General features: G+C 37.6%; 1 protein-coding gene across 2 annotated transcripts; it reads left to right on the top strand.

Moving 5' to 3' along the window:
• Window positions 1–1181: 1181 nt before the first annotated feature.
• On the top strand, window positions 1182–11523 carry LOC101485371 (5-hydroxytryptamine receptor 3A). 2 transcript variants are annotated; one of them, XM_004556654.5, is made up of 12 exons: window positions 1182–1197; window positions 1404–1526; window positions 3020–3088; window positions 5069–5232; window positions 5515–5559; window positions 5695–5804; window positions 6465–6634; window positions 6763–6920; window positions 8446–8656; window positions 10047–10223; window positions 10355–10416; window positions 10631–11523. In XM_004556654.5, the coding sequence occupies exons 2-12, from the start codon at window positions 1487–1489 to the stop codon at window positions 10874–10876; spliced, it is 1452 nt and encodes a 483-aa protein (XP_004556711.1). In that variant the 5' UTR covers window positions 1182–1197; window positions 1404–1486; the 3' UTR covers window positions 10877–11523. The 2 variants fall into 2 exon arrangements, with proteins under 2 accessions (XP_004556711.1, XP_012776053.1); XM_012920599.3 differs by lacking the exon at window positions 1182–1197 and adding an exon at window positions 3155–3409 and having other exon boundaries at window positions 1367–1526.
• Window positions 11524–13461: the final 1938 nt, after the last annotated feature.

Here is a 13461-nt window from a genome sequence, read left to right on the forward strand (position 1 = left end):
CCTCAGTGAATGTTTAATTATCATCAAAGATTGGATGTTTAACTTCATTAAACTTTGAATGTGGCAAAAATGTCAATAGGCTAAGGAAGCCAGTCCCTTCAATTGCAAAAAAAACATATAGTTAAGCTTTTCCCAGCTTCCCTTCAGCTGGTCCAAAATAGATTAATCTGGCTGCTAAAAAAAAAAAAAAAGAAAGCCTGGTTGTTGCATTTCGGTCCATTAACTTTCAAATCAGGACCAGGAGTTTAACCCCTATTCCTATTTCCTTTTAATGACTAAATGACTGACAATTAACAAAATTTTTTTTTACCTCTAATTCAGGTCAAGAAGTCTTCATTAAAGGGTTTCCAACAGCTTCCAACAAGTGTGCAATCAGTTTAGCAGAAAAAAAATGTCAGTTTCAAATGTTGAAAAACATAATTTGCTCATTTGTTATGTAGATCAACTACTCAGCACAGCTAAGAGGGGGAAAATGGATGTACAAACTTCACAAAAATCTTGCTGTGTTCTTTTTATGTGTGATTGTGAGTATGTTGGGGTTGCTGTGGCTCAGGATGTAGAGCAGATCACCTACTAGTTGGAAAGATGGTGGTTTGACCCCTGTCTGCTCCAGTCTGCATGCCAAACATCCTTGGACAAGATAGAAATCACTTACATATGAAAAGCATTTTTAAAAAAGTGCTTATATGAAAGGATGAATGAGGCAAGTTGTATAAAAAAGTGCATTAAGCTCTATGAGTAGAAACGTGCTAAAGAACCAGTCAATTTGTGTTTGTGTGTTTCAAGGTAACTGTATTTATACCCATAGGCAAGGTAAATTTGCTTTACAGAAAAATGATAGCATTTGGCATCCCTTCAAAAACACACATACCTAAAAGAAAAATATAAACCTCACTGTAGAACATATATAGTAATTTAAACGTTTTGAATCAAAAACAAAAGCAGTTCTTATTTAATTCAGTGACAGCAACAGGGACAAAGCTGTTTTTATAACGCTTTGTCCTGCAGCTTGGAAAAAGAAACCTCCGTCCTGTGGAAAGAAGCTGAAATTCACCCCTTAGAGGATGGGGACCATATTTAAGGATTGTTAAAGCCATCCTCTGTACCTGTTTGGAGTACAGGGAGGCTAAAAAACACTGTGGCTCACAAGACATGGGTGGTTTGTCATGAAAGAAGCTACAACAACGGCTCTGCTGGGTCTCAGTTACACTTTTTTTAAATTTTTTATCTTTAAAATGTAAAAAAAATGTTTCAGTGTTTGCTACAGGCAGTACTGTTCACTGACTTTGTAACAGCAAAAGTTGGCAGTTGCTGCTGTTTTGACTGTTGATGGTGATTACTCTCTAAGGATGGATGTGGTAGGCACACAGTTGGTGATTACATTTGCCCTCCCCCCTTTCCAGTATGTGGCAGTGACATTAGCAGAACAGGAAGCCTCTCCAGACAGCACATAGAGCATGACAGGGCTCATTGATCTCTCACAGCTATGATGATTGTATCTCTCTTCTTTCTCCTCATCCTCAAAGGTAAGTTTCACTATTTCTGTACAATGCATGCAGCTTATCATTTAATTCAATTAAGAAACACTGTTTTTGCTTTGACCAGTAAAATCTTTTTCAGTGTAAGACAATGGCTTATGTTAGCATCTAGTAGCTACCAGCTGACAACCGTTAATTAAATGCTTCAATTTACTAAATCTGTTGTGTTGTGAGCTTCATTCTTTAACACAATTTTAATTGGTTATTAGGAGGATCGGGACAACATAATGATGAGGTGGTAACATTTAGATACTCAGCTTTACCAAGAAAGTTTTATTCTTTTCTTTTTTTCTCCATAGAAACATTTATTTAGTTTGAATAGAAGCTCTCCTGCTTAATCTGCTTGATATGAAACTCATATATAAAACCTACTGTCCAAATAATCTTCCTACTTTTCTCAAACAATTATAAAACACAAAAAACATTGTGGAAAAAATTAAAACAAATTAAAAACAACCTGGCCATGGTTGAAGAACCCAGAAACTGAGAAGGAGATCACAAAACATGTTATTTCAGTCTTTATTATCACAAAAAGAAAACAGGAGAATCTGTGACTGGAGATGAGCTGGGACGGTGCAGGCTGGACAGAACACTTGGGTTGGTACAGAGGAACATTTAGAGTTAATCTTTGCAGTAATTGGAAACCAGAAGTGAGACTCAGGGAAGCCAAGCAAGGATTTATCGATGTTGCCAGGTCTCATATTGTTTGAAACCTAGCCCAAAGTATGTATTTTGTTACATTCTTGCATGTTTTCCCCCATTTGTACCTTCTTGTTTTTTTGTGAGCCCTTTTGTGTATATCCTTTGCACATTTAGGCATGTCGGGCCTATCCAGCATTTTTTACTTACCACCAGTTAGCTGACAGCTGAACTGTTCTCTTTACTTGAGTCTCCAGTACATCCAGCTGCACATCCGATGGTGCAATGTAAAACTAAACTTCAGTCTTTGTCTGACGGTTTTGGGTGCCAAGTGAGCTTTAGCAACAGCCTTATGGTAAAACAGTGATTAGTACAGAAGCTTTATAATAGAAATAGGAGATAATAGGAGAGAGGAAATGCTGAGTGGAATAGAGTCTAGCTCTTCTACGGCTGAGTTGTTTCAGAACCAAGCTATGAGCAGAGGTCAGATTAACTAACTTTTAAATAAATAAATGAATAAACAAAAGTCAGCTCACCACTGCTGAATATAAATAGATCCACATAACACCAAATTTCTACCATTCATCGTGTAACTGGTATGCCCACTGGAGGGCAGGCTCATGTTGCTATTCCAGTCTGGATCCAGCTCAGGCATGCAAAAAACACTGCGGGAACATTAAGAGGGTAAATCTTGAGGTGATTTTTTTTTTAACATTTAATAGCCCATACCTCTTGTGAAGATTATCTGTGGAAATTTAAAATAAATAGTGTTAAAAGATGACATAATATATACTGCAACACAGTAGTTGTTAAAAAAAAACAGGGGTACTATTTTCTTTCAGGTGGAAATACCTCCACTTTAGAGCTACAAGATGATGCTCAACTGATGCCCAATGAGACCATGACCAGAGGTAAGTAAAACTAACTTTGAGTTCACAGAAGTTATAGATGTGTGCATTTATATTTTTCTCTTGTAGGCTGATCACCCGCAGGAGGCACCATATAGGTCAGGTGCAATAAGTGTTCAGTGGCAGTGCAGGGCACTTGCTTGTTGTTAGTTCCTGGAACATGAAACATCAGCACTCTTGTGAGAAAGGAGCCTGACCTAACGAAAAGGTTGAGAGACGGTGACTAGATATAGTCAGGCTCACCTCAGTACACAACTTCGGCTCTGGGAGCAATCTGGAGCTGTCTAGTTTATGTTTCCAATGTGGAGTCGCCCTTGGTGAGAGGTATGTTTGTTTGCTGCCAGTATGTTGGGGTTTCCCCCAGGGGTTATGGAATAACCAAAGTTAGTCAGAGGACTAACCAAGAAGACTAACTTACTCTATGGACTAACCATAGTTGGTCCATAGACTAGTCCAATGTTTCCCAACCACTGTGCCGCGGTACAGAGGTGTGCCAAGAGAAATGATCAGGTTTGCTGTGGAAGATTATCTGGTTTCGCCTGATTGGTACTCTAAGCGACCGGCATGAGTAACGGGCAGAACAATTATATTATCTTCCTCTAGAGGGCAGTATAACGTCTTGCTCCAATTAAATGGGTTGCCAACTTACAGTAAAACGGAAAAAGACAAGGTAGAAATTACATAATAGTCATCCTGTGAGTGAGATGACAGCGCGTAATATCAATAGATAAATATTTGAAAAGAAAAAGTAGTCAGTCTGACCTGGGTCCTGGAGATAATTCCGACCCAGATGAAGGTCCTAGCATGGGTAGTGGTTTGAAGAAAGCAAAAAAGATATACTGGGGACAAGCCAAGACAATTCCACTATACCTGGTGCACGTGGAAAAATTATCAATATGCTTTTTGTAACATTTTTGTTTGGTGGGGTGCCGTGTGATTTTTTTCTAATGTGAAATATGTGCCATGGCTCCAAAAGTGTAGGAAACACTGGACTAGTCCATATTTACCTTATGGACTAACTAAACCATAGTTAGTCCATCTATGAATATGAGGTTACCCTATTAGGACTAACCTATCAGATCAACTTAGTCTATGGACTAAACATGTTTGAGCATAAGGGTGTTCCTAAGTTCACAGGTTGCTGATTGATTTAGTAATAATGTCATCAGTCCAGCAACCACATTTCTTGGACTTGGTTAGAGAGACAAGCTGAGCTGTCAAACAGTCACCACCTGGTGTTCAGTTGGATCAGGTGGGGAAGGATGCAGGAGACTCCAAACTTATTATGAGGGTCACAAGACTCCAAGACTCACAACACTTTGATCCCAATCCAACAGAGACATCGTCTGTGATTGTCCAATGTTCACAATTCCATTGCTGAAGCAGCTGTAAGAAGCTGCAGCTGTAAGATGGTACTAATAGCAGGCGGACGGGGGGCAGCTCTGACAGTAGCTGTGGGGGGAATATGGTGAGGCCATGAAACAAGACTTTTGTTCAGCCTCAACGCAATTTAATTATTATGCCAGGGTTTTGTTGTGTATAGTATGGAGTTCCTGATATTAATTTTAACATTAATAAGAAATAGATTATTAATGAACCCTTTCTGAATGTCTGTATAGATCTTTATATTTCAAATAATGGAATTAGAGAACTGATGAGACACATCCTGCAACCCAAGCCTTTTAGTGGCCACAAGAATCAGGATATCGGCTTTCATTTGTGAGTCAGTGCTTTTAATAGATTGATAAAAGGTTTCTGAAGCAGTCAATATCTACCCACAGAGATTACTGTGTTTGTCATGTTTAATACGACGTATGTTCAGCAGATCTGAAGAGAACATATATCAATTTTAAAGCCTGGATAATCACCAGGACACTGCAGTTCTTATTGAAAAGCATAATTGAGTGTGTTCAAGTTTCCTTTTTTTTTTTTTTATGCATTCCTCTCATTGCCTCACTAATACAAAATCTAATCTCATTTCAGATAAAAAAGTAGAAATTGATGAACTTTGCATTTTCCTGGCTGTTGCAAACCACCTGAACTTGACTAAAGACAATAATAAGTACACCATGAGCCGGCCAGTTAGACACCACACTCACCCTTTGACAGTAGTGCTTGAAATGAAAATCTATGCCATCTTAGATATGGTAAGTTGTACTTCTTTAGAGTTTTTTTTTAATGATTTTTTTTTTCTTTAATTAACGTATTAATTTGACAAATGACATTTATTAAAAATAAATGTCGTGTGTGTATTTTCCATGCAGCCATTTAACAGTTAAATGGGCAGCCGGAAAGCTTTGCATACATGTTGTATTGTATTTGGGACCACTGCGGTACAATTAAAAGAAAAGTATTTTCATAAGCAATAACTTATATTTGTATGTATATTGTATTTTATTAAGCTTGACTTGTGACTTCTTTGCTGACAGAGGGAAATTGACCAGACTTTAATTTCTTACATTTGGGTTTCTTTGGTCAGTATTCTCTTCTTTTAAAATACACAATATTTTACTGAAATGTGGAAATTCAAATTATTTATTTGAAAACGTGTCTATTTGCCCTCTTTCTGTATTTCTCCTCTTATATATCTGGTACATCTTCATGGGTAGAAATGGAAAAATGAGTACATTTGGTGGGACCCATATCAGTTCTGTGGACTGAAATACATAACTGTCCCTACCGGATATTTGTGGATACCAGACATAACAATTGAAGAGATGTAAGTGTAATATATTTGCACATGCACTCACACTGACAGATCCACATGCAGTAATGAGAGAACATTCATTTATTTTTAAAAATGTCAACAAAGCTAAAACATTATTGATTCACTTGTATAAAACATAAAATAATACACTACTGCTCCAAACTCAAAAAAGCCTATCCATTTATTCATTAAGGTGCATACTGAATCTAGAATATGGACAATACCAGATTGTATAAAAACTATTATTTGAAATATTTATTTGGTCCAAACTAATAGCTTGTGTCTTATGTAGATATGCTTAAGCCTGTTCTTTGGCCTACTTGCATGCTGTACGTGCAAACTGACAAAAATAACAACTTTTCAAAATGGTATATGTTACCCTGACACCTCTTTCGGCAATTCATTTAGCCTATAGTTTAAAGTGATTAACTCACAACTCCTTATCCAGATCTAAGTACCAGTCAGTGACACCCTGGCAACCAGAAAAAAAATTGTGTATTGTTCTATTGATCTAGTTTGTGTTTGTTGGGTTTTTTATTACATCTTTAGATTTGCCTCCTGGAGCTTTACATTGTAAACTGCATCTCACACCACAATGTTACTTGTTTTTCATGGTCTGTAAAATGGTAAACTACAAGTGATCTCATTTGTCCCATATTTGCTTTCTTACAGGACAGAGAAGGACAAAGCTACTCCGAGTCCCTATCTCAGCATTAGCTCAGCTGGCTGGGTTGAATTCAGAAATGACCAGGTTGTGCTAAGCACCTGCAAAATGCATGTTTACAAATTTCCCTTTGATATTCAGAGCTGCAACCTTTCGTTCAAGTCTATCCTGCACACTGGTGAGTCCATAACATGTTTTGTTTAGGTGAACTCACACCATCAGATATCATATAGGTACAATATACATTATATACAACATATTTCTTCATGTTTGAGTTGGTCACAGTTATTTTTATATTCATTTCAGATGAAGATATACAGTTACACTACCAGGAAAACAACACTTTGATCACACGGTTGTCTCGGGAAGTGATGCACACACAGTACGAGTGGCTGTTCATCAACATGATAGTCACCAACAAAACCAACCGCTTGAACTTCAACCAAACTTCTGTTGTTTATACTGTAAGTATTTTTTCAAGCAGAGACACATCAATGGAAACTGTCCCGTTTGCCTATGTTACAGGCCTTCAACTGGGTCTGTTTTACACAGAAGAATTAGCTCAAATACATCTCATAGTTCCAACTAAAGACCAGTGCATTTGGTATGTAGGCTCTTCTTCATCTGTTTAAGAATTTTACACCATCCTTTTCTGTTTATTTACACATTCTTCTATATTTTCTTGATAGATTTGTCTTGTAGCAAAAACCACAGGTTCACATCTTAACCCTACTTGCTGACCTTATTTTTGTATGCATCAATATACAATTATAATCACCTTATATCTATCACGATTTGTGAGGGCAGATCATGTGGAGAGAATGAGGTGTGGACCAAAGCGCAGACAAGCAGAGATGGAGGTGGATTTTTTTTTTAAAGCAAGTCTTTATTGTCGGCTGCACAAAACACTGCAAAACAAAAGGCCACGGGGAGCTGAGATAAACTAAGAAAAACCTAAACTGGAAAAGCTAAATATGAAACTTCAAACACAAAACCTGAAATATAGAACTAGAAAAACCTGAAACGTGGAAACACGGAGGGAAGAATAGCAGACAAAATGCAGAGGAAATGCAGAGGGAGATACACAGAGGAGGAGGAACAAAAGACAACATAGACCATGTATACACACAGAGGGTAATGAGGAAATAGGAAAGAGGAAATACACGAACATAGAAACAAGGATGACTAGAAGTAACGCAGAGGACACAAGGAAGGCACAGAAACAAAAGCTAAAGACTAGAAATCAGCGAAACACTAAAGGATGTTCCCAGGACAGCTGAGAGATCTCTTCAGCATGTCATGAGGCTCCGCCTGGACCCCTCCAAGTAGGCTCTACCCAACAAACCTCACCTAGGAGGCATCAATCAAACACCCTGTTCGGATTCCCAAATCACCCCAACTTGCTCCATTGAGGAGCAAGTTGTTAGTCAGTCTGTTAGTCTGTCTGTAAGGCTGAGCCTAGTAACCCTTCATATGAAGCTCATTTCCCCACACGTACCCAAAATCTTCTTATATCAGTCACCAGAGCTAGTTAACGTAAACGAAGATAAGAACAAGGACCAACAAGTAAATCAACAGCTTCCCCACAAGAAACTTTAAGATGTGGTTGAATGTAGTTTTCAAGTCCACAAAATATAGACTATCCAGTACAAATGGAGGTGTTTCTTTGTCATGAATAACTGATTAATTATCCCTAGATAAATATGGAAAAACTGCTTTTTTGATGTAATTGAATAATTCGGTTCAGATTGAAAAAAACCTGCTTCTCAGTAGTTATTTTAAACATTTAGACACTATAGTATATCGTTTAATATGCACAATTTTGTTAAATTTCCCCTTCTGGTAATCTTAACATTCACTACTCTTAGTCTGGTCATGGTAAAACCTTAATCCACAAAGAGCTAGTTTATACAGGGTAAACATGTTACAGTCAAAAATATAAGAGGATAACCAATATATCTGATTAACCAATTGAACATAATTTCACAGATTACCATGAAGAGGAGGTCTATCCTGTACATTGTGAATTTCATTCTGCCAGTCCTCTTCTTCTTGTGTCTGGACTTGGCATCATTCCTCATCTCAGATACTGGGGGTGAGAAGCTCAGCTTCAAAGTCACCGTCCTGCTGGCTGTTACAGTGATGCAGCTTATCCTCAATGACATTCTGCCCTGTTCTTCAAACAAGGTTCCACTTATAGGTAAAGAAATGTATTTAACTGCACATAGTTACAGCAGTTGTATATTCATGCCACAGTTAATTATAAGGATTTACATATCAGAAGATCATCTGGTCCTGACCAGTTAGTAAAATTAAGTTAATAGAACCCCAGATGAACAGCAACACATGACATATTTCACTGTCATTATTTATCTGCTCAACTAGGAAACTAAGCCAGTAGCTTGTAGTCCCCCCTTTAGCAGCCAGAACTTAAAGTAATCGTTTTCTCTCTGACTTTATCAGTCTCTCACATCATTTTGGTGGAATTCTGGCTGATTTACTTACATCATTGCTTTAGTTCATTAATTTATGCATAGTTCTCCTAAGGTCTTGCCACAGCATTTCAATCAGGTTGAGGTTTTTGACTGGAACATTGTAGCACTGATTCTTTTTCACCCATTCTGTTGTAGAAATGCTTGGGATCATTGTCCTGTTATCATTCAGTTTCAGACAAGATCAAACTGTCAAACAGATAATCTCATATTTGACTCTATAATACTTTGGTATACAGAGGAATTCATGGTGGACTCAAGGACTACAAGGTGCCTTGGTCCTGTGGCTGCAAAACAAGCCTGAATCATCATTCCTCAACTGTGTTTGACAGTTGACACTAACATGCTCTGTTTGTTCATTTTCCAAATGTAGTGCTGTGCATTATGTTTAGTATCTCCACTATGATTATACTGGCCCAAGGACGGTGTTCCAGAAGTCTTGCGGTTTCTTTAGATGCAACAGGCTTTCGCTTGGCAACCATTCTAAGCTTGTTTGGTCTTTTTCTGACTGTACTCCCATGAACTCATGCTAACTGAGGCCTGTGACTGAGTCTGAGATGTAATTCTTGGGTGTTTTGGCAGTTTCTCTGAGCGCTACATTGTCTGACCTCGAGATGAATTGGGACATCCACTCCTGGCAACACTGGCAATTATCTTAAATGTTTCCAATTGTAACTAACATTTCTTACTTTAGAAAGTTGGACTTTAAAAAGTTTTTTCCCAGACTGATGGGCAGCAGCAATTGCTTCTTGTCTGTATTTACCCTCAATCAGTCGTGGCAGATGACTGCCCCTCCCTGGTTTCCTCCTGTTACAAAATACATTTTTCCTTCCCACTGTCACCAAGTGCTTGCTCATACGGGGTTATCTGATTGTTCGGGTGTCCTCTGTAATATTGTAGGGTATTTACCTTACTTTGCAACGTAGTGCAACATGTCATGCATTATTGTTCATCTGAACCATTTACCTAATTTTAGCACCTGGTAAGAACCACATTACATTTTATTACCCTCTGTATGTAAAACCTTAGAAGAAACCATGTACTTTCTTTTTACAATGACTGTATATCCACATTAATGACACAGCCTGCTCTCCTCAGCTGTCTACTGCATTGGGATATTTGCTCTGATGCTGCTCAGCCTCCTGGAGACAATTTTGGTGATGCATCTGATTGAGAAAGACTCTGCAGCTCAAGATAACGAGACTAGTAGAGACCAAAGCACAGATGTGAACTGTGGTGACAAATCCAATCCACACAGAAACCTTGAAATTTCAGGTATATTTTGGATGTATAGTTATGGTTTATATACTCAAAGACACATTAATAATGGTTCATTGTACAACTAATTATTTATATAAATTTAAATTGTGTTGCCTTTATCTTTATGCCTAATATGTTTTTTCCAGATAGTCACTGTGCATCTGTCTGTGATGCACCTGCTGAAGAAATGCAATCGGTGATCAAAGAGGTGAGGATTATATTACACTTTTAAAGGATTTTTAAATTATTATTTTTTTTAAGTGTAAAAAAATCTTAACAGACATTGTGTTTGCATGGAAGAGATTATTCTTAACATTTTTGTATATCTGGAATGATCTCTTTTGTTCCAAATGGAGTGGGAAAAAAACATCTGCAAATATGCACTGCTAATGTTAATTATCTTTCTCCAAAACCGCTTTCAGGGGAGCAGAAGTAAACTGACGGACGTGTCCTTTGCTGTGGAAAAAGTTTCAGATGAACCAGGGGCAACTGAGAAACCAATGAATCGACTCAGCAGTAACAGGAAGGAAGAAATGAAGTCAGGCTATTGGACCAGAGTGGTTAAAATCATTAACAGGGCTTTCTTGATTTTTTATGTCTCAGCAGTCACTCTGTTTTTAGGGGTTATGTTTATAATGTGGAACAGTTCTGAAGATGATGATGGGTAGAAGAAAAACCCTCTCAATAAATAAATTGCTAGTTTAAAAACAAAGTTAAACATTTTGAAATCATTATGCACCGTCTGTTTTCACACCTGTAGTTTCCATGTATTCAAACCAAAGAAGACAGAACAGTCATTGATGCAATGTAGGCTGGTGAGAGTTCATACTGGCATGTTACAAAGTAATCCAAAGATGTAAACGTGGAGTCTGATCCACACTGATAATGTAGTTATGTTTAGTTATCTATTATGCATCATCAAATTTAAAATGACCCACTGTAGAAAATACTGACTTTTAAAGCATTATTACAAAACAAGTCTGTTTAAGCTTCTAAAGTTCAAACTGGTCGCAACTTTGTTATATTTATTAATTGCTTTTTACAGTTAAAGTTAAAATGTACCAACTAGATTAATATGATATATTATTTTAAAATATTTATTTTTAAACTGTAAGTTGTTGTTTTTTTTTAACATGTTGTACCGAAAGCTGATATGTACACATTGGGTCGAACCCAGTCTGACCTCAATGATTATTTTGGTCATTGGAATTTTGACTGGTACTCCTCTATATTGTACTTTCATTTTCTTTGAATTCATTTAAAATGTGTATTTATTTTGATGAGAATTTTAGTAAAGTGACATCTGTTGCTGTAAGTCTGGAAATCATTTGATGGGCTGTTAGTTTGTGTATGTGTATGTGTATGCATATTTTTATGTGATAATGGCTTTTCTTGCTGGGTTAAGGTTAATTATATGATTGGAAAAATGATTTAGCCAAATATTGAAAATGAGAATTTAGCCATATACAGTACTTCTTGTGGATGAGATTGCCTTGGCTTCAAAGTTACACTGTGAGAAAACCTGGAGTCATTTTTGCCCAGGACATCCTTTAAAGTTTTGCTTTCTAACTAACTGTTTTCTTTCATCTCTGCCATATCAATAAAATTAGAAACATTCAATCTCAGAATGATACTAGTTCAACCTAGTTCATCCATGAATCACTTCTAGACCACACTGTCATAATTCTGTATTATTTGAATATTCTAGAAACTCCCTGAAAAGCCTTGGATTTTCAATCAGTTTCTTTTTCTTGCTGTAGCAAGTGTACTAACATGGACTAGAAAAGAGAGATCATATTTCCCTCTATTTCTGTTTACTCGGTTAGGTTAAGGTTAAATCCAGAAATGACACACTCTCCATTGTTATCAAAAGGATAAAACTTTCGGTTTTCAACCAGACTATTTCTGGTTACATAACATATATCTTCTGATGTAACTTGGACAGAGTCATCAAGACATCAGACACCCTCAGCCAGCCTGTGATGATGAGGCCCCTGGCTTGTGTCCAATTCATCTTCCAGGCTTCCAGACCTTGGAAAGCTTCCAAACCCTGCTCATCCTGATGCCACTTTTCCCATAAACTTGCTTGTGCTGCAACCACAATTCAACCTGGTTGACTGCCCCATGTCTTCCACTTTTAGCTGGTTCTGACCTCAATGCCTGCTGCAGAGACTTTGTTGTTGCTGGAGTCCCTGTATAGCATCACTTGCTTGGCAGGGTGACCGTGAATTCTTCCAAAACACAAGGTGAAGGGAAGTTTTCAGCTTGTTCTTGCTGCGATAAAGTTCAATGCTGCTGAGACAATCTGTGCAGGTAGTGCCTAATCCTCCTCTCAAATCCTTAACATGGGTCAGTGGAAACTCATAGACCTGCAGTGGCCAGAGGAGCTGAGTTGTATTTAGGTCTGGATTAGGTGACCCTGAAACACCTTTAGTTATTCTGGTTTTTAGTTTTCACTGCTTTTCACTTTCCATGTCTTTATATGTCACTGCAATAAATCATCTCTACTCTCTCCATAGTATGTACTTTGTCTTTCTCTCCGTGCTAAAGCCACTGCTGAATTTGCACACATGGACTATGACAATAATTATTATTACAGTGGTGTTACATTCAGTGGTGAACTGAAGGGCTGCCCCAAGACCGAGTATACGATAAGTAAAGATTATTTTAAAATGTAAATCATGTAACTGACACTTTTCAGTCCTAGAAAAAAATTATTAAGACTATTTAAAAGGGTACACCAAAGAGTGTCAAGAAAGCAGGATTACTGAGCATGCATCAATTTATAGTAGTAAACAAACAAAGTGACTGTAAAGAGTGATTGGCCAGTTGTATGGAGATGAGATTGTAGCCAAGCATTTTACTTCTCCTTCTTTCTTTTCCATCCACCTTTATTGCAGACAGAGGAGAAGCTTTAACTATTATGTTGGACTGTTAAAAGTGGAAGTCCACCTTTAAATTTATTACTTTGTGTTTTCCAGTTATGACCTTTAAGACCACGCTGGTGCAGGGCACTCTAACTACAACAAGGTAATTGGGAATAGATGCAAACAATGATAAACAAATATCAAGTGGAGGGAAATGAATTCGCTTTTTTATCTTTTTGAGTTTGCCCCCTTCAAATCTTCCTCTGCTGGAAGATGAAGCTAAAGTTTCTAAAAAAGTCCTTCACCACATCTAACTTTTAGCAAAGCTGATGAGGAAGTGGATGGCTGCCCACATGCATTGAAGAGATTGTATGTATGCCAGGAGT

The sequence above is a fragment of the Maylandia zebra genome, linkage group LG8, assembly GCF_041146795.1.
Source record: "Maylandia zebra isolate NMK-2024a linkage group LG8, Mzebra_GT3a, whole genome shotgun sequence".
NCBI lineage: Eukaryota > Metazoa > Chordata > Actinopteri > Cichliformes > Cichlidae > Maylandia > Maylandia zebra.

Coding starts and splice junctions, on each gene's coding strand:
- LOC101485371 (XM_004556654.5), top strand. CDS start 1,487: ATGATGATTGTATCTCTCTTCTTTCTCCTCATCCTCAAAG. Junction 8,657..10,046: donor AAACAAGGTTCCACTTATAG/GTAAAGAAATGT, acceptor TGCTCTCCTCAG/CTGTCTACTGCATTGGGATA. Junction 10,417..10,630: donor TGCAATCGGTGATCAAAGAG/GTGAGGATTATA, acceptor AACCGCTTTCAG/GGGAGCAGAAGTAAACTGAC.